Here is a 21539-nt window from a genome sequence, read left to right as displayed (position 1 = left end):
GAATGAGAGGTGAGGGCAGAGGGCGAAGTTTGTGGAGACAGCCTAGGTAGGTGGTATCTGAAACCATGGGTAGATGAACAGTGAGACAAGAAAAACAAGGACCAAACATTGGGGGCCCATCAATATCTGCAGGCTGGGCCACAGAGAGATTACAAAGGAGAGGAACCAGTCATGACTGAAGTTCCAGAAGCCTAAGGAGTGAGTTTCAAGGAGAGGTGGGCAGATGGCAATGTGTAAGGATTGAAAACTGGCCTAAGGCAGAAATCTGTTGCACACTCAACATCCCTCTTCTTGGGTCTAACACACTGATTTTTAAAAAGAGCAAACTTGCAATGCATTTTGTTAGGAGGGGCCTGACCCTGCCACCCTTCCCTTCCTGAGTCCAGAAGTGGTCACATGACGCAGGCCCGATCAGCCAGATGATCACTACTTTGCAGCCACAGTTTAGGGATTAGGGATAAAACTGTGACTCAAGAGAGGTCCATGAGAGTGAATTCTCGGACTTTTGCTGAAACGATGGGAAAGAGATTTGTCCTTCCTGTTGGGGTTGCTATGCTATGAGAGAGCAGGGCAGAGCTCCCAGATCTCAATTTGTCACCTGCTGGGAGAGCAAGCCTGAACGTGAAACCGACACGGGAGAAAAGAGCTGAGACGTAGGAACTGCCGTTCATATCATTTACCCTCTGCATCCAGCTATGCTTAGATTTTTAAAAAGTCATTTAGGCCAACACATTTGCTTTTAAGCTTAAGCCGATCTGATTTGGGTTCTGTCACTTGTAGCCAAAGGGGTCTTGACCCATACAAAGCCATGTGGCTATTGAGAGGCTGCTGGTTACAAGAGTGGCATCTGGAAAAGACTCGAGTCCAGCCCTGCTCTTACATATCACACAGAATACCACAAACAGGTCAGTGGTTCTGCCCATGGGGGAAAAATGGATGAGAAATGGATGAGCTGGCTGTGTCTCAATACCTGTCAGCATGAAAATACAAAGATTTTCTTTATATTTTTCAAGGGTTGAGTCATACAGGCCGGCCCAGGCTAGGCATATCAACTTATTGTTCCTGCCAAGGGAGATGGTTAAGATGGGAAGGTTGATTTATTTGAGTACACACATGTCAACATCATCCTGAAAAAAAAAAAAAAAAAGAACGAGAGAAAGAGAGAGCTGAAGATATGCTTTGTTGGCATGAGCTATTACCAGAGATCTCTTTCTTGGCCTCAAAGACCCAAAGCCATGAGGTTAGGTGTTGTTTGAGTCTTGAAGTTGACTGAGCATGGGCACATGGCATGATGGGCCCAGGGGCCTGGGAGAGGGCCGTCCTTTTCCAATGTCACAGACAAGGGGTAGGACTACTTTATATGGAATGGTCTGATTCCTGAGCCATGAGAAAAAGCCAGGCACATGAAGATGCTGTGTAGGAGGGAATAACAAGTGCTAAGGTCTGAGGAATAGGAAGAAGGTCAGTGAGTCTGAAACACAGTGAGTGAGAGGAGAGCGGGAGAGAGGACCACCGTACCCTCCGTCTGTGCTGCCCATTTTGGCTCTGGACCCTCTGATCTACTCTGGTACTTAATATATTTCAGCTCATCTTTCCATCTGTCAACCTATCCATTCATCTACGCCACAAACATTTATTACACCGGACAGTAGGTGGCACTAAGTCCCGAAGGAACTGTTCACCAGGCAGAAGGGGGAAGACCTGGGATCTAGGCAGAGAAAACCATAGAAACCAAAGCCTGGAAAGAAAAAAGCTCACCATTTTGGTGTGGCCTGTTGGAATGGGCCTTGAATACCTGGCCTCCGTTTCCATCATTCTGGGAGAGCAGAAAATCTGTATGCAGAACACCAGGAAATGGAGTTACATGGGGGAAAAAAGGTTAATAGATGATTCTAGTATAAATCTGATATAGTTTTATACTACATTCTAATACAGCCCAGTGATAGCGGGGACCAAAGGCATAAGGAAAAATGAGGGGGAGGAACAGTTAAAATGGAGACTATTCCATTCACTAGCTAAATTTTTTCCGCCAACCAAGAGATGACCATAATGAGTCACTGTTAGTGATGGCCTGGCTTAGAGAGCACCTATTTTCTACTGAGCATTGCTGGTGTGGGCCAGAGGGAGCTGTTTCAGGGCCTCAATCAGGCGGTGACATGATGAGATTTGTGTTTTGGAAAGGTCACCATGGCTACCGGGTAGAGGATGGATGGAGGGGAAAAGAGGGTGTCTGTTAGAAGACTGTTGGAGAAACGTATGCAATGAGAACCAGCTTTCAGGCAGAGGTGATGAAGTCTGGTCAGGCTCGGCACAGCCACTGATACAGTCTTAGAAATGCCCACTGAATTGAATTATCTGGTTAAAAAAAACAACCCATAAAACAAAAAAATGAATGGAGGGAGTCTGATCAACACAAAACTGTGGCCTCTCTCTGCTTGCGAGAGGCATCATGGCTGAAGACACACAGAGCTAGGGAGGTTTCTGAGGTTAGACACACTCAAGGTTTTGAGGGCTATTTGGGGAGACAGAATCCAAAGCTTCTGTTTCCTAAATCTGGCCAGAATCTGCCTGTTATGTCATATCTGTGCAAAGAAGACATTCATTAAGTTTGGGGTTTTGCTACGCATCCTGATAGAAAAAAAAAAAATGATGTTACAAAAGGTGTTAGAAAGGCCAAAGTTCAGTGGTATTCAATGGCGGCTGTTTAAGCCCCTCTTGTACATGACAGTACTTGGCAGACACATCTGGATTCTCAAGAACACAGAACAAGAACCTTGAAAATGTGCTTTTCACAAGTACTCAGTTTCTACCACTAAGCCCTACTCTTTGGAGTTTGCTCTGATGCCTTCCAGGAGAGTGGAGCCAACGTGAGCTTTTTGTCAGTAAGACGGCTGCTGTAATAACTGTGTTGCCCATTTATGGGTCACTTACTATGTGCTGATCCCCAGTGAGGACTTCATGAGCTCTAGCTCATTGCAGCTCCTTCAACCCAAGGGGGTAAGACTCGCCCTGCTGACCCATTTTGTCTAACCTCTAACCTGTTAGCACTTGAAACCTTCTCGTGAGCATGCATTGTCTGGCTTGAGCTGGGAAAGTCTATGTTTATGGTTCCCTTCCACACTGATTAAGATGACAAGAAGACAATGAAACACTTGTCTCCAAAAGTGACTTCTTGGATCCACTGGCAAAATGTTAGAAAGTGGGTATGAAGCCCAAGAAACTGGACACCCAGGCTCTGGGAGCTTGGGGAGTATTACAGAATCCCAGCCCAGGCCAAGAATGAGTCACAATGAAAGCTTTTAAAATATAAAACCATCAACCTAGATTTCAATTCCAAGGAAACACATACTTGGCCATGAGGGAATGCTTTAAAAAAAAAAAAAAAAGTCAGGCTTAAGCCACTTGACAGGAAAATAAAACGGCCAAGGAACATTCAGATATAATGATTTACATCCTCCCCCTCCCATCACCTCCCTTCCAATATGGGTCAGGGCGGACACCAACACGATCTCTGCCAGCGTGCACGTCCTCTCTGGGCTCCCTGCTTTTCACTTAACACTATCTCACACACACACGCAATCCGGAGCCGGGCTAGAGCTGCACCGTGCTGCCTTGGGATTGCTATGCCAATCTCATGGATTCTTCATGATTTCCCTATGCTTGGGCTCTGGATTTGCTTGCAGTGGCTGTTTTGGGAATATGAGAATTTTTTTCTTCCATTATTTATGTGTGCGAGCACTGTTCATTTCTCTCAAAGAAATGGAAGCTTGATTGATTTTCTAAATGTACAAACGAGATTGTCCTGCAATAAATATTTAAGACTGACCAGGAAGGGCAACCACCATCTGCTAAAAACACCAGCCTAGGAATTACTTTCCCAGGGAAGGGAATGAATGAATAACCATCCTGTATAATATTTGTTCAGCACCTGATAGTTTACAAAGGTTTTCACTTATCTCATTTGATCATCACAATAGCCTCTGAGAGGTAGACAGGGCACGGCTTACAAGGATTATTAAAACCCCACATGTTTTTTCTACCTTGGCAGATAAGGGCTATAAAGGCTTACAGTCACTTGAGGAAGGTCGGGGAGTTTGGGGGCTAAATCGCGGATCTCTAATTCATTCAAACACGGATTTTAAAAAACATGTATCCGGAGCCTATTCCAAGCCAGAGGAAATAGCAGTGGGTACACAGATAAATAAAACACAGTCCCTGCGAGAGAGGAAGAACACGTTCTAGCCTGGGAGACAGAGCCAGGAGAAGTAAACAAGTCCCTGCTTTGCGCGGCGATGAGTGTTAGAGAGAAAGAAACAGAGCGCAGACCACATTTCTAATCTGATGTTCTTACAAAGACCGACTCAGTTGTTATTTACAATATATGTCCTCCGAAGGTGGGAGCTGGGGATCCCAGTCGTGTGCCCGGGGGTCAGCTGTCACTGGGGGGATCATATCGGTGTGGGGACAGAGCTCTCTTTAATTCGGCAAACATGCAAATATTTCCCGGAGTGCCGAGCTAAACCGGGGGTCCACGAACAGGCTCCCGAATTTCCCTGCACGAGATAACTCGGTTTCTGCCTTTAGAGCGGTGTTTTCATCCCGCCGCAGTCTGAAGCTCGGGAAAGAAGGCTGACCGCTATCTGCGGCGACACGCGCTGCTGGGTTCGGTGTCGCCCGAGTAGGGTTCAGGCCCCGGAAAGTGCGAGCCGGCGTTCCGGCTCCGCGCGCTCCGCTTCCCGCCACCGCGGCTCTGGGAACCGCAGCCCCTTCCTCGAAATGAACGCGCCAGCTCGGCTCTCGAGCTCGCCGTTTTTTGTTCTTTTATGTTAGGCATTTTGATGTATTTCCCGAACGTATTTTAACATTTTTTTAGTGAAACAACCGACCACATAAAAACATTCTTTTTTATAGAAAAATGTATATACAATACACATGGGGTCACAGCTATTCGGCCCAGCGGTTTCGGGACTCCGCGGTCCCCGCGCCGCCCACAAGGCCCCTTTGTGAGCGGCGGTACCGGCTTTGTGTGGCTCGCTTTGCTTGCTCCTCTTTGCAAGCCCAGCGCTTAGCACACGGGAAACGCTCTCAAAGACACGCGTGTGTGTAAAGTTTGTGTCACGCAGGATCAGATACAGGGGTCGTGGTCCGATCCCAGATTTCGGGGCGATTTCCCTTTGTTAAGACCGTACGCCCGAGCCTTGTCCGGCGGCCCCGCGGTGGTCTCAGCTCGCCCTGGAGGAAGCCGGCTGGGCCTGGGCGCCTGACCCCAGGGAGTCGCGGCCACCCAGCTCTGCGACTCCAATCCGCTCGGCCCACACCGCTCCGGTTTGGGGCCATGGCGGGGCACGGGCCTCCCTTCCGAGGCGGCCTCCTGGCCCCCGCTCTGGCTGAGCGGCTCGTGCCCAACGCGACGCTGCGGAGCCCCTGCCCGAATCCCGCCGACCCGAGACCGGGGACCTCGGTGGTGTGTCGGGGTCCTCGGCCGCCCCAACCGCGGGAAAGCGGGAGACACGGGGCCAGGCCCAGCGCGCTGGCGTGCGGGCACACTGGGCAAGAAAAAGTTGTTTGGGGAGAGGGGGGCTGTCAAAGTTTCTGGGATCTTTTGCACTTGAGATTCCACAACCCTGCAGTGCCCCCTACAGAAAGCGGCCGCCGGAGAGGGCCGGCGCCCCCACGACCCCGGACTGCCGGGGGCGGCGCGGCCCAGGCGGCCCGGAGCTTTAGCTTTAGCTGTTGCTTTTGCTTTTTTTTTTTTTCCTCCTTGTTGTTTTTCAGATACATCTTTTTTTAGAATTGGAAAAAAAAAAAGAAAGAAAGAAAAGCGAGCGCGAGCCGCTGCCTGCAGTGGAGCGTGCTCGGCCTCCAGAGGCAGTCGTCTCCAACTTTTCCCTTCTCACCCCAACTCCGCGCGCGCCTCAAACTTCGGCCCTGCTGGAGCCCAAATTTGCCTGCCGCGCAACTCCACTCTAATGGGCGCGCCTAGGCCCCTGGAAGCAGTTTGCAGTTTGGGGGCCACACTCCTGAGGCTCAGTTCTGTCCGCTCCCCCACTCCCCGAGTCTGGGCCCAGTTTGGGGAGGAAAAACCCAGCTCCCCGGGAGCACCCCGGGAGAGGGCGGAGCGCTCCCGCGCCCTGGGGCAAAGGGGCAGGGAGCTCCCGCGCCCGGAACGTTGGGAGCAAGGCTTATGAACGTCGCAGGGGGGCACTCGCGAGAGACGGACAGGAAGAGGGCCAGGGGAACGCCAGAACCCGGGACCACAGTACGGAAACGGCCCGGGACTGAGCTGCACTCAGATCCGGGATGGAGGGAGCCGGAGAAGAGGAGTGAGGAGGCCGGGAAAGCAGGCCTTGCTGCCCTCCTGGCAGCCTGCTGTGGCAGTGGAGGAGCAGGCAGCCCCGAAAGGAAAAGGGTCAGGAGGTCGGGCCTGGGCCTTAGCAGGCTCAAACCAGGCCCAAAAAGGCAGCACCAGACACCCTGGAGTTCAGGGCCCAGGCCTCGATCGATTGTCCAAAGAGGGCCTAGGTCAGGCCTCTAGTGGGGAAACTGAGTCAGACCCAGGCCTCAGGGAATGACCCAGACGCGTATGTGAGCCAAGTTAGGCGTGGAGAGCCCAGACCCTCTAGGGTCTCCGAGACTGAGGAGGGTAGGGGGCTTCAGGACCTCCCAGTCCAGAGCTGGATTGGCGAATTAGACGCTTGTAGATCCAAGGCTGGATTGGGGTGGGGTCTCTGGAACGTTGGCTAGCTAGGATTGGGGGGATTTAAGTGCTTAGAGATCGAAGGCAGGTCTTGAGTAGGGGGACTCAGACAATTGGAAAGCCTAGGTGGTTATTTGGGGAGGGGTCTTCGTGCTTTGGCGAAGCACAGAGCTGCTCCTGTCTGGCTCGAGGTCTGAGGCCTTGTCAAGAGATGCTTCTGTGAAGGGTGGGCCGACTAGGCCAGGCCAAGAGCAAGAAAGTGAACAAATCAGGATTATAAGTGGGCGGGGGGCCCCTGAGAGGGGGGTCACAAAGGGTGAGACATGGCTACCAGGCGTTTAACCGACGCTTTCTTGTTGTTGCGGAATAATTCCATCCAAAACCGGCAGCTGTTAGCCGAGCAAGTGAGTAGTCACACCACCTCCAGCCCTCTGCATTCACGTAGCAATGCTGCGGTGAGTCCCCGGGCGGCCTCTCCGACACACGCCTCGTGTGCACTGCGGCTCTGCCTGTTTGTCTGTCTCTGTCTGTCTCTCTGTGTAAAAAAAATATAATAATATGGAAATGCAAGGTCTCTTAGCATCTGTGACCCTGGATGGGGGAGAAAAAAAACAGTTTTAGGCCCCTGCTCCATCTCTGCCTTGCTCTTTCTCTTTCCTCACTTCCGCAACCCTCCCCAACCACCCCCCCCCCCCCCCCCCCCCCGTCGTCACTGCACGACAATCCGCCTCCAATTTACATATGTTTTAACACTGAGATTTGGAGGCTTTCTGAAGCCTTTTTGTTTCGTTTTGTTTTCACCCTCCTCCCCGCAGCCCCCCTCCATACTGAGCCTCACTTTGGTTCTAATGGAAGGGATGCGGAATCTTCAGACCCAAATCCTTGCAAATGAACGACACCCTCCCCCAAACGAAGAAGGAGTTGTGGTTTTTTTTTCCACCCATTTTCTTTTAATGGCCTCGCAGCCTTCAGTGTGGCCGTGTACCCTATGAATAATTACTTCACTGTTTTTCCTGGGGGCTCATGTGTGTGAGACTGTAAGGTGCTACGTTCTTCGTTTTCCATTTCCCAGACAGGAAATTAAGCTTTTCCCTCCATTCGAACTTAAAAAAAAAAGACCCCAAAAAACAAAAACAGATGGTGTGTTTGTGAAAACGACCCCCCCCCAAAGCACAGGTTTTTAAATTTAATTAATCTGAACCTTTCTTTAGCCCAGCACTATAATCTTTTATAGGGAGGCCCCTGAAAGATGATTGATGTTTTTGTGTTTGTTTTTGATGAGGGCTTCTTTCCTTTTCTGAGCCTCAACTTTTCTGCTCTGTTAAATAAGGGGAGGGGGTGTCTGGTGGACAATCTAAACAAGACAGTGATAATTAACAGCTTTGTAATATCTTCAGTGGAAAAGTGAAGTTATGAAACTAATTTGTTGAGAGGGCTTCGTCTGTATACAGCCAAAGTTTGAGTAGCAGCAGCATTGAAGGAGAGAGAATAAAATCATCCCCAAACCAGGTTCTTGGGGATTATACTGGAAATAATATATAGCTTTGGGGTTGCACACTTATTTCACCTCGTAGGGACTGTATTACCTTTTAATTTTTTTCTTGATGACTTATCTAAATGCTTCAGAAAAATTATGCTATGTGTCTTAATTATTGACAGGATGTCTATCTAGACAATTTTTCCTTTTTTGTAAATTACAAGTGGAAACTGTCTTTGGCCATATTGCTCCTATAGAAAAGCTATTCTGAGCCGTGTGAGCAGTTTCAAGAATAAAATCACATATACTCAGATAAAAAATCATAGAAAACAGGGATGGAGTATGTGTAGGTTTTTATTTAATAATTTGAAGGTGTTTTGCCTTTGTAAACGGAAAGAAATGGTATTATACTGAAATTAGTGTAAAATGGAAACAGACTAATTCTAGCACTAATTTGAAAAAGACTATTCTGAAATAAGCCAAAATTAGAAAGTAGAAATGTAATGAATAAAATTCCACATTGGAACCTGAGTTTTGTTAAAGAAATGTAAAAATTGCATGTCCCTTAAATGGCTTATTTTATGCTACCTTGGATGGGAGGGGAGTAAAACTCGGCGCTGTTCCTAAGGTATCAGTTTTAATCGATTGAAAAACAATTTGCTTTTAAATTTTTATAAGGTTCAAAACACTGAAATATTGAGTAACATGAGACTTTTTATTATTAATCATAATAATAATTGGGTCAAACAGTTTAAAAACCTGGTGTCTGAGACTGGCAGCTTTTTTAAAGTGGATCTCTAAGTCAAACCAATTTTTAAAATGGCTTTCTAAGTCAGGCAATTAAAAATATATATGTTAAGTAAAATAATTAAAAATTGATACCTTAAGTACACGATTTGGAAAAACAGGTATGTCAGAAAATGTACAAATACACATATTTAAGTAATTCAGACAATTTCTTGAAAATAGATTTCTAAATCAACCCCCCCAAAATGCATGTCTAAGTCAGAATATTGAAAAATATTTTCTGTATGTTATATCATTTAAAATGTTATAATTATTAGTCTGATTATTTCACATCTCAGATCATTATAAGTAATCAGATATTTTAAGATATTTTTGTAGTCAATTCAGACAGTCAAAATAAATTTCATTATTAAAAATGGTTTGCCTAACAATTAAAAAGAAAGCACATTTATATATTTTAATTGTGTGCATTAAAAAACACATGGCATGTCATAAATTTCTGAAATTTTAGGGCTGAAGCATTGTATCTTCAATTTGCTTATAGTTGGTTCCACAGAAACTATTTCTGCACACACAAAATCAAACATGGCAAGATGTTAACCTGATTAAGTAGAATAGAGAATACAGTTTTTCAACTTTTCTGGAAGTTGGAAAAGTTACAAACATTTTGGGGAAAAACCTTGTCCAATACAATTTTTAAAAACTTCATTGAATAACTCATGCAATGTTTTTCACTGCATATCTAACTCAAAATTCTTTAGACCTCACTTCTGATTTGTAAATTTCAAAATAAATCTTACTATAGCTGTCAAAATGGGTTTTGGTTGAGATTAAGACATTACTAATTAAGTTAATTAATTGATTTAATTTTGTTAGAGAGGACTACTGAAATTTTTAATGATGGAATGTCAAAATATTACCCACTTCAAATTCTTTAACTCTCCCCCCAAAATAGGAAACAGATACGGCAGAGTGTAGTGATGAATATATAGGAGGATTTTATACTGTTTCATATTTTTCTGTATGCTTGGAAATTGTAAATAGGAACAAAATGTATAGACCTATTATGTTATAAACATGAATAAAACAGTTAAAAGGAGACAATATGTAAATATATAAAAATTCAAGTAATTAAAAAGAAAATAACTAAACTCCAGAATTGAAGTTAATTTAAAAAATCATAACCTGAAATTTCTAGTTCCTAGTTAGAAGAAAAGGCTATAGAAGTTTATTTTGGTGTGTGTGTTATCTCACACAACTGAAAATAAATGACTTCTAAAGTAATAGTTTTGTTGTTGTAGTTTTTTAAGTTTTAAACCTGAATTTCTATGTCCTTATTTAAGGAAAAAGCTGTAGAAATTGGTTGTAAAGTGGTATGTGTGTATGTCTCACACACGTCAAAACAAAACACACATAAAGCCCTACATTCAAAAAATTTAAGCCTGCATATTTTGCATCCTAGTTTGAGGGGAATAAACTAGAATCTGGTTGGTGGTAGTGGTGGGGTTATTGTGGGTACCTATAAGTGCATACTAAAACAGGTTTGTGCAGTGTCTAGGCAAATATGTCACAGGAATTTAAGGAGTTATACAGTGAAAGAACTAAAAAAAGTCCTAAGGACCAGAAGGGACGTAAAGGTCATTTGACCCAGCATCCCCGGCTATGATACCATGTTCTGTGAGGGCGATAGGAAATTCCAGCAGCCGCTCACTCGGCTGCTTGTACTTGCAAAATATTATTGCCTCAGTTAAGCCCAACTTTTCCTGTATCTTACATCCTGGGGCCCTAGCCGAGGTTCTGGATGTTAGGGTCTCTTCAGTCTTCTTCACAGCAACCCTGCAGGCTTCTTATTACCTGGAGCTTTCTCTAGCTTAGCTGTCCGGGCTCAGACAGTGAGGTTAAGTTTCTTGCCAATGAATAAAATCTAGTTTCTTTGTGTCTTTTTTAAAGTTCAACACCCAGAACTGATCAAAATCCCACTTCTGTTCTTGGTCGTATTGATATTAGTGGAAGTAATTGTGAAAAGCAAACTGGGGTTTGATTTTTAGACTATCAGCAAAATGCAGTTGTTAGCAATTCTCATTCATTCTGTTTTGGCCCGAGTTTTGGGTGTCTCATAATGGTTATGCCTCGGGGCAGCATGAAATAAAAGAAGGAGCATTGGACTCTTAAGTCTAGGAATTTAGGACTAAGCCTCACTGCTCTGACTCAAAATGTGTTTTTAGGCAAGCTTTTTATCTCTTTGGCCATCTTTCGATTTATTTGTAAATTGAGGGGTTTGAGTTACGTGGTTTCTAGTGACCCTATGGATTCAAAAATGCTTTCTCAAGTTCTGTTTTAATGCATTATTTTTTCTGACCAAGGCTCACAGCCTTAGCTTTGAATTTGAAAAGAAAAATGTATAATCAATAACAGGGCTGTGCCTGTTGGCCCAATGTTACCAGTAAAAATCCTTAGCAGTAGTTCCAATACTGTGCAAAGTGATTTTGACATTGTATCAGCTAGATGCAAGTTTTAAGGCAGCACCTCATTCAAGCAGTTAACGGGCAGCTTGGATTTAAGAAGCTGAAATGAATTTACAAAGTTAAATAATCATTCAAAAAAAATGTGTAGTACCTTGAATGAATGAATGAATGAATGAATGAATGAATGAAAAGTAGATGTTGAGTTGCTGTTTTGATCTGATGAAGTGCTGTGTGACCTGTGCAATTTCCTTTGATCTCCCAGAATGATTTACTAGGGGATTGCAGCTTCATTGTTAGTGTTTACTGCCTAATCTATTCTCTATTTTAATATAATGCATAATCTATAAATGGAAGCTTGAGTTAATTGGTCTTAGATTAGTTTAAAACTAGCACATTATTTTTAATAAAACATGGTGTGCTTTAGGGGAAAATGAAACTAAGGATTAACTATGGTTATAAGAAACCTCAGATCCTTCTTCAGTCTTGATTATGATATTGGCTAAGATTTATTGAGAGTTTACTGTGTGCCTGCCACTGGGCTAATCCCTTTTCATGTACAGCCCCAGTGTGTCCTCACAGAGCTCTATCAAATAGGTGCTGCTGTTTTTCTCATGATAACAAATAAAGAAACTGAGGTTTAGTGGAGTTGGGAACGTTGCCCAGTGTTGCCCATCTTGCAGGTCGGGGAGCTGGAATGGGAATGTAGGCAAACCTGGCTCCAGAGCCCTGTGCTAACTTGGTGGGCCACGTAGCACAGCTGCTTTTCCAGGGCTTGTGCTGCAGGTCCTGAAAAATGCAAGGACCCCATTGTTAGAAGTTATTTTTTCTTACAATAGGATAGCATCTATTTCTTTATCTCACTTTCAACCATACATAGCCCATTTTAAGTTGCATATTGAAGGGTCTAAGTTTCAGTCCAGGCCAAGTCTGTTGGAAAATTAGTTCTCTGCCTTTAGAATCCAAGTATGAAATCATTGTATATTTCTCTTTAGATCTATTTGCTTTTCTGCTTCTAAAGATTCCATTTGAGCAGTGAGGCTTACTCGAGAATAAGGGCACTTTGTTGGATAAAAGTGAAGCAAACTTTTATTTTGGCAGGAACGGAAATAAAGTAAATATCACTATAGCATAGACCTGTATTTCCAACTCATTTTACTCAATTTTTCCAGACTTCCTGAGTAAATACAGATGGGTTTCCACTTATTTTTCAGTTTTATGTAGAAAGTTCTTTAGACTATAAATTCCACATGCTACTTGGAGTTTTCAATATTTTCTTGATTGTATGCCATTGGCAGGTCAGAAACCTAGATTTAGACATTATAAAGATTTAGAAGGTGCTGATGTGTAGTAACGTGTTTTCATTTGGCTGTATTTTGGTTTTTCCTGATGATAATTCTAAATGTTTTAATTCAGGTCTTGATAAAAGTTCTTCTGGAATTTGGTGGTAGACAGATTTTGGAAGCCTTCCATTTTTTCAGTTGCAAAATTGGGTGGGGGGTGGAGTTCCTTAGAAGAGATGACCTTCTGAATTTAATTACGGTATGGTATGGTGATAGCTGCCTATCACTTGTAATTCCCTGAATTGTTTATAAAATTAGAAAGGCTGGAAGGTGGGGTGAAAAGAGGCCTGAACACCTGAGTCTGTCCCCATCTCAGCCAGTGGTAACAAACTCTGTGACTTTGGGGAAATGGATTTATACATTCTGAAGCTTGGTTTTCTTATTTGCAAAAACAGCGTGTATCTAGCCCATGAATCTGATTTCATCTCTTATCAACTAGTGATTGCAGAAACCAAAACATCAGGCTATGTGCTTGGTTCACAACCCAAGAAAACAGACGCACGTGTGACAGAGACCTCAACCATGGTTTGCAGTAATAACACTGTTCAAAACTCATGTCAGGAGCCGCTGCAGAACCGCGGATGTGCACATGAGATACTGGAGTTTAGGGGCTTTGCCTGTGTTTTGTTTTAGTAATAACAACACTTAAATGCTTTCTTGCTCAAAATGTTAAGTTAAAAAAATACAAACACTTTCTTTTCTTTTTAAAGTAAAAGGTAATTAAATCAGATTTCTATTTGACACTATCTTCTCCACTAATATCTTGTATACCACAACTATTATGGCAGGGTGTGTATATAAATACAGTTCTCTTTTGCTATCATAACAAATATGGAAGGAATGGACTTTCAGCTTTCTATAGTGTCAGCTAATTGAATTTTTACGTGGAGGAATGTTTAATTACATTTTTATTGCTCTCATTGTTTAATATATTTTGGCCCTGATAGACCAGTTTCATTTGCACTACTGTATTAATTTTTAAATAAGAAAGTGAAATTTTTTTCTTTTCTAAATTTACTGTTAAGCATAAAAAAATCAACACGGTTGATTATTGAAATTCACCACTAATTATTAAAGGGATCAATACTGTAAAAAAAAAACCACTTAGTTGTTTAGATTATCTGTCATTAGTAAATGTCTATTTAGAAGGTAGAGTTCCACGTTGATCTAAAAAAGAACCTGTAGTTTTAATTGAAACTTAATCCTCTGGCTGCCGGGGCTTTTTCCTTCCTACTATCCCTTAAAGAAAAAAATCTCTCCTTCCCTGTTTTTATTTGTTTACTTGCTTTTATAATAGCTTTATATATAACCGTGCTTTCTAGACTAATAGTAACATATGCCAAGCAAATGGGGAGAGTTTTTCTTTGCTTTTTACCACCTGTGTCTCTCTCCCGGGAAGAGTGGTTTCTCGGCTTGCTTATTACCACGGAGAAAGCCGGTCTGCGGGATTGAATCTGTGGAGATCTCACATATGTGGCCACTCAAATATTATCTAAAGATAGCCACAGACAATTTTTGTGGGTTGTTCGTTTTCTAATTTTGCTGCACTTGCAGGGCTGATTTACATGTTAAAATATACATGTATTTGACGTGGTAAAATTACATGTCAGCTTTTTGCTCTCTTATTTTCTCTTCCTAAGGGGAATTTAGAATATTGTATGTAATATTTGGTATATGTGAAACATGATTATTACATTTTAGTGAAACCAAAGCAAGTGTGTTTTGTTTCTATTGCATTTTAATTTTTACAGCTATGTATTGTTTGTTTCCTATCATTTGCAAAATAATCACAGTAAATAAAAAAAAACATATTGATGGAACTTTTTTTTTTTTTAAAGGAAGAGTCATAATGGGAAGATTGTTTTAATGCCTTGGTTAGGGGATCTTTATTTTTAGTCAACTTTAGAGCTATTTAAAATCTCAGTGTTTTCTAAACTGACCATACCTTATCTGTCTGTCTGTCCCCATCCTGCTTTCTCTTTGCTGTCCCTAACTGGATGGGACTCATGGGAACAACATCTCTCTTCAGGAGCTGGATGAGGTATTGTGTTTTGAATATTTTTGTATGTTAGCTCATGAAATTATGCCTGTTTTTCAGAAGTCTCTGGTCATGTATAAAATGCTAACAGACCTTACACATATTTTAGCATTTGTTTTTATTACTTATAATTGCTATTTAACAATTTAACACTTAGGATTTATTGAATATATTTTTATACCAGGTGAATTAATGATTTAGAGAAAAGTTTGGGAACAGTATTTACTACTCCTGGGAAAGTTACTCAACTTTGGAAGCAGGAGAGGTTGAACATTTCCCTGAATTTAATAAGCCAGATTGTTTTTAGGATTATGTGTGTAACTGCCTTGATTTCTGCGAGTTTCTCAGGTAGAGTGTGAAGGACCTGCTTCTGAGGAAAGCCCTAAGGGAGGAGGAGGAGGAGAGAGGGGAAGGTCCTGCCTGCGAGGGACCTTCACGGCCAGTGCTGTGTTGATTGGGCTGACCACTCGTGGTCCTCTTCCTGCCCCCTTTCTAGCAGCATACTTCGGGTCTTTGCATTACTTATGAGCGAATCTCCCCAAAGATGGAGAGAAGACATAGCACCTTGTTCTGGTAGCTAGTGAAAGACTTGAGGTCAAAGGGGATTGAGTTGTGCTTGTTAATTTTGTTTGTGTCTTATTATCTGCTTCAGCGAGGAAGGGGTAAAAATATTTTTCCTGCGGGTAGACCTTTTAGAAAGAGTAATTGGGGATGGTGTTTATTTTGGTTAGTTAAATTTTAGAATAATAAACAGTGAGGTGGGATTAAGGTGACTCTTGAAAACCAATGGGATTCCTAATTTTTAGATTAAGATTTACTGGTAAGTTCTAAAAGCCTTAACTAGTTGATAATAACAACAGACAAGGAACAATCTGAGTGCCCCTCACTGAGAACCGGTTAAGTACATTATCCAGCATCTCTGCTTCTCAGTCCATGGATGAGGCTGCAGCTCAGGGCGCTCCCAGACACGGCACTTGGTACGGAGGGGCTGATGCACAATAGCATATAGACAGTGTGATGCCCCCTCCCTTTTGTTTTGTTTTTTTTTTTTTTTTAAGAAAAATAACTTGCATTTATGCCTGTATGTACTTAGAAACTTTCCGAAAAGAGACACAAGAAACTGTTAACAGTGGATACCTTCTAGGAAAAGTATGGGATGGAAGAGAAACTCCTTTGTATTTACTGGGAACTTTTTTCTTAGGTTGGATATACATTTTTAAGCCACATGCATGTATTACTGTTGTCACTAAGAAACAATCAGTATTTAAAAACAGACCCTCAGCCGGTAGCTCACTGAGCTGGGTACCATGGCCATCCTGACTGAGGAGCCGCCCTGCCAGCCCCGCCTGGGCCCTGGGCCCTGGGGAGGTCAGAGGTCACTGCTGCTCACACACAGTGAACTTCAGCATCTCTTGTGGATGGCGGACGTAGTGGGTCTGCTGACCAAACTCGAAAAGCAGTAAGTCTTGAGGCATAGAGAGCAGGCCTTTTAGAACAGATGTTACCCCTTACTGAACAGTTTGGAAATAGGGGGCTCATGTCCCCAACAAGGAAGTATAGGATGAGGGAAGGTAAACACTACACCAGCCTTATGTTGAAGAAGAACTTGAGTCCTCCCACACAGGGCAGGCCCGGGGGTGGTCATGCTCAGGGGCCTGCCGCCGGAGCTGGTCCCCAAGCTCTTCCAACTCCTCGCTAGGCAGCAGGCTCCACCACGGGCTGCACAACCGGAACTAGGATTTCTTCTGCGTTTCTCATTCTGTGCTTCTGGGCGTTTGAAGGGGTCTCCCCATTCTGCTACTAGAGACCCAAGTGGAGCCACTTTCTCCGTCACACCCTCCACGTCCTGTTCGTGTTCTCTGACCTTGGAGCCCAGCCTTTTTATTCTGGGTGTGCATGGCTACCTCGTCCCTTTTAGTGGTTTACTTGCCCCTTCTTGTCCTTCTTCCATGACCTTTATGTCTTTTATGAATTAGCTTCTAGAGTTGTACATGACATTTTATTTACTTCATTCATTCTATCCATTTATTGTTGACTCATTCAACTAATTATAATTGTATATTGACTACTGCCGCGTGCCAGATGCTGAGCTGGGAGCTGGGGAGGTGTCCAGCTGGTGAGAATGGTGTCCAGAGCCTTGTGAGGCAGGACTGCAGTAGGGCTTCAAATGGACATCATCTGGGAAGAGCAGAAGTGACCCCAGCTGCCGCTGTGGGTTCGTTGGGCCCTTGCAGGTGAGGCCCGAGCATGCTTTCCTGACTGCAGCAGCACTTGGGCCTCCCAGAGTAAAGCCATCTGTTGACTTCCTGTAGTTTGTCCACATTAGCTGGTCATTCTCTTACTCAAACCAACTCAAAATCTCAGTCCTGGGGATACCAGCCTTCATTCTCCTCCAGAAACACTAAGTAAGGGCCCCTTACTTAGAGGAGAAAGCCCACCCACCACTCAGTCTCTTCTCCAGAGATGCGTCTTCCCTCTCCTTGATCTCTGCTCTAGTCTGGCTCCTGGGACAGTCACCTCTCTGGTGGTTGGGTTTTTAAAGTTCTAAATAGGAATATTAAAAAATTACAAGACATGTGTCAAGCTCCCAAACCACATAGTCTGGGGAGGGCAGGGTAAAATAGTGGGTACATGGGGGCTGCAGGCTGGGCTCATCGGTCACCCTGCTGGCGGTGGCTTTGAGAAAGTCTCTGGACCTAGCTGGGCCTCTGTATTCATGTTTGCAAAACGGAGCAGACCTCTGATCCCCTTTGCAGTTTTTTGTTGGCTGAAAAGATCAAGTCAGTGAAGTGTAGCACCCATAGAGCCCAGGTTGTTATTGCTCCCTCCTCATTGTTTCCAAGGGTGTATCATAGTGGTTGAGAAAAAAAGGAAAATTCATTAAACTAGCAACATTTATGTCTGAGTGATGTGATTTTCAGATTTTTTTATTTCTGTGTTTTTGCACCTTTAAAAAACTTTTGAACATTTATTGTTTCATAATCAAAAAAAGGAAACACTTTTTAAGTATCAGATTTTTTTTTAAAGCTGTAGTGCTGACATTCTGATTCTCTTTTACCCACGTGCTTATTCACTTCCTCAAAGAACTTAGATTTCTTAAGCCTAATACTCTATTAGCAGAGTCATCAAGCCTCTGAGCCCAGCGAGTTATGCTTGTGGTCTGACTTCATCATACGTGCTCCAAGATCGTCTCATGTGGGGGGTGAGAGTTGCCAGACTCCAATTCTCAACATCCCTCTGGACTTTATAATGTTCATTGCCTCAGACATTCCCGAATTTTCAGTATTATTGCTGATTAGCAATGCATATATGCATTATGGCTGAACTTGGTTTTTTGTTTGTTTTTTTTAGATAGGGGTGTGTGTGTCCGACTTTTTGAATCTTAATAGAGGCTTTGCCATTTCCTTAATCTTACAGCTCACTAAAACAGCCTTCTTGTAAAAGCAGGGTTTTATAAGTAGGAACGCTGTATATCTGGAAAAGCAAGATTAATCACAGAGACTGTGTGTGTGCGTGCGCGTGCGTGTGTATGTGTCCCTTCCATAGATCAAGAACTTGTCCACACTGACTGGTACTCTTTAGGGGCACAGCTGTCAAGTCTAAAGTGGATCAAGGGCAAAGATAACTTTAGTGAAACTAGCAAGGGAAAAAAGCCTTTGGGTGTGCTGTTTTGAGCAACTGTTGGAATTTTTCTGCATTGGTGAGGTTGAGTTAGATGTTTGGCTAGGGTAGTCATCCCCAGAGTTCTTAGAGGACAGGGCTACAAACAAAAAGATAAGAATTCTTAAATTCTTAATTCCCATGAGTAAAATTTTTTATTTTAAAAGTTTTGTTATTTAACAAATATGGGGAAAAAAATTTAACTTTGGAAGCAGAAGTTCATTTAAGAAAAGCTTTAATCACCAACATCATATATCTGGAGGGGAGGACTAAGTTGAAATTCAGCAAGGATAAGTACAGAGAATTAAAATCTGGCAATTTTTTAAAGGTCTATACTGTGACTGAGATGGTAGCTTGAAAACTGTTATGTCCTGGATCTTTAAAAGAGAGAAAAAAAACATGTTTTTAAATGGGAAGTGAGATTTCTGAGGTTGAAAAGGTGATTTTGCACTTAAAATGTATTTTCTATGCTCATATTTGTGCCAATTTTAAATAATTGACATTTATCTTCTATTGTGTTTTCCCTTTTCAAAACAGTCTTTAAAAATAAAAAGAACAAACTGTGAAACATACTATATATAAATCCACACTGGTAAAATAGATGACACATTCCTCCTGAGTAGGGCTACATTTCTTTATCCTGATGAGCTATTGCTGTGGACTGCATCACAAACAGGACAGAGTATTCCCGATTTAAAGTTTGCAGTCCCAAAGAATCAGCTCTTCTATCTTCCTGGCAAAATCCTAATGTAGTATGTGGGCAAACCTAGGGCCATAGATGGGCTGGCAGCTGTCCCTTTCATGTAGGGGAGGACACTTAGCAGAGAGTCTTCTTCCTAGTTTTGATTTATGTGCAGTTTTGGGGGAGGGCATCTATTGTGTAAAATCAAGTACTGCTTAAAAGAGTTGAATCTACTTCAGTTGACTTTTCATACATGATTTAAGATTTCTCATTTGTTTCAGATAAATTGATAGTAATTACTATGCAGATGACTTAGGTAAATAACAATCTCTATGTCTATTTTAGTTTAATGTGCATGTATAAAGAGTAAAAACAGTACAAATAAGATCCTGAGTTTAAAAACTACAAATAAAACAAATTATTACTCTATTGAAATGTGGTGTAATAATAAAATGTAGTGGGCTAGATGACAAACTGCCATACTGTGACCCATGAAGGGGCACCTTAGCACTTTTAGGCTTTGCTTTATATAAACAGCTGCAGGTTTAAGTTCAAGTTCTGCTTCAGTCAGGTAGCAACTCTGTCCCTTTCATAGATCATGCACAATGTCTGTATAGCTGGCAGACACTGGGAATTGGATCTGTAGTTTGTCCTTTGTGCCTTGGTCAGTGTACCAACTAGACAGTCAAACCTCTTGGAGCTTTTGCAGTAGGACTTGAGAATTAAACAGCTCTGCCTTTCCCTCTGCCAGCCCTGTATGGGATGAGGTCTATCCCCTGTCCCTGTATCCACAGATGTCAGTGAGAGAGGCTGCTTTTTGTTGACACTTGTATGCTCTTGGGGGAACCTATCCCGTAGTTCCTGGTGCAGTTGGCAGGGAACCGATATGGCGGAGGCCTGTTTTGGGTGTTGTAGTTTTAATCTGAGTGTTTGTTGTTTTGATTTGTCTTCTTAGCAAATTGCAGTTATATTTCATGGGCCTGTCAAAGTGATTGGCAGCTGGCGGAGTGGATGGAGCTTTTGGAGTCAACCAACCCAGGTTTTAATCTGTCACTAATAGCTTTGTGACCTTGGGCAAAGTATAAATATTTAACTTTTCCAAATTACCTCATTTATAGAAAGGAATAATAGGTTCCTAGCTCACCTAGCTTCTGTGAGGATTAACATCATAAAAGAAATGTAAAATTCTTATTAGTAAACTTCTAAAAACAAACAAGGTGGTGGTGCTGCCACCAATTTTGACGGACACACCAATTTTGTTTAAGACCTGAAAGGACACTGGGCAGGGTCCTTGTGGCAGCAAATGCCAGTGGACTCAGTTGCGACTCAGACTCTCCTGGGCAGTGATGGGCATTCTGGTCCCTGCAGTGTGGCCTTTGTGTGATACACACTCTGAACTCACAGAATGCTCTAAGAAGTGGCTGCAGAACCACACCAGGGTGTGGGGGAGCAGATGCAAGACTCCGGTTGCTTTTAGGAATGTTGCTGTCAACTCCCTGTTCTGAATTCATTGCTCATTACTTGAAGAATTCTTTTATTCTTGTTTTATTTCCTTCTTATATGATATTTTTCTTCCCCTTCACCTGTGGATTTAAAATTTTTTGTCTTGTTCCTTTATTGTTAGAAAAGCGAACAGGTATTTGCTGAATGAATGAAAAAGTAAATAGAGATAAATGTAAGGAAAGGGGAAGTCAGGCAACATCAATTCTTCATCCAGTTTTGCACTGTGCTTTAGAAAATGTGCAAAGTGTTACCTACAAAGGTCTTTTATATACTATTTCCCATTACTTTTTTTTTATCATCATTTGGATCTTTGGAAATGAGCATTTATAATTCTGAGCTCTGGACCAGAGCCTTTCTTCATATTCACTGCCTCCAGGCAAGAGAACAACTTAACCAAGCCCCAACCCTGGGACTTCCCTTCCGTTCTTCAGAGCTTTCTAGGACAGTGTGTTATATAGGTAAAGTAAATAAGAACTGTCGATATAATTTCAAAACAAGTGAAATTGTTGCCTGTGCACGTTTAACGGAAGAAAGGAAATACCAGTGTAAGACTGAATTGAGATTGTAATGATTGCTTTTGCCAAATGGTAGATAATTTGCTAACCAGTTAAGCATTTTTTTTACACATTTTAACACATGGTTAATGATCTTGTGACCAAGTTAAATGGATCAGCCCACTTAACTTAAATTTAGTTTATTTCCACAATAAACTAAATGTATGTAGGTAAAAATTGCTACTATTGAACTGTGTATATTCATTCCATTTACAACCTAGTATATTTTTCATTTCTTTTTATAAAATTTTTCAACTGCAGTTTGTATTTGTTTCAGATGTACAGCATTAGTGATTAGGCAGTCATATGCTTTACACAAAGTGTTCCCCTTATATTGCCAGTACCCACCTGTACCATATGTACTTATTACAGTATT

At 42.5% G+C, this 21539-nt stretch overlaps 1 protein-coding gene across 7 annotated transcripts in view; it reads left to right on the top strand.

Moving 5' to 3' along the window:
* The first annotated feature begins 6259 nt into the window (after positions 1 to 6259).
* Positions 6260 to 21539, top strand: part of STX16 (syntaxin 16) — a 35836-nt gene continuing 20556 nt past the window's right edge. For 4 of the 7 annotated variants that reach the window (XM_066387360.1, XM_066387358.1, XM_066387359.1 and 1 more), the window contains exon 1: positions 6260 to 7152. In XM_066387360.1, coding sequence (XP_066243457.1) covers positions 7021 to 7152 — 132 coding nt within the window. In that variant the 5' untranslated portion in view covers positions 6260 to 7020. The remainder of the gene's footprint in view (positions 7153 to 21539) is intronic. The other 3 variants (XM_066387365.1, XM_066387363.1, XM_066387364.1) reach the window with 1 other exon arrangement.

This window comes from Saccopteryx leptura, chromosome 5, assembly GCF_036850995.1.
Source record: "Saccopteryx leptura isolate mSacLep1 chromosome 5, mSacLep1_pri_phased_curated, whole genome shotgun sequence".
NCBI lineage: Eukaryota > Metazoa > Chordata > Mammalia > Chiroptera > Emballonuridae > Saccopteryx > Saccopteryx leptura.
The sequence above is the reverse complement of the archived record's forward strand: the minus strand, read 5'-3'. Positions and strand labels throughout refer to the sequence as shown.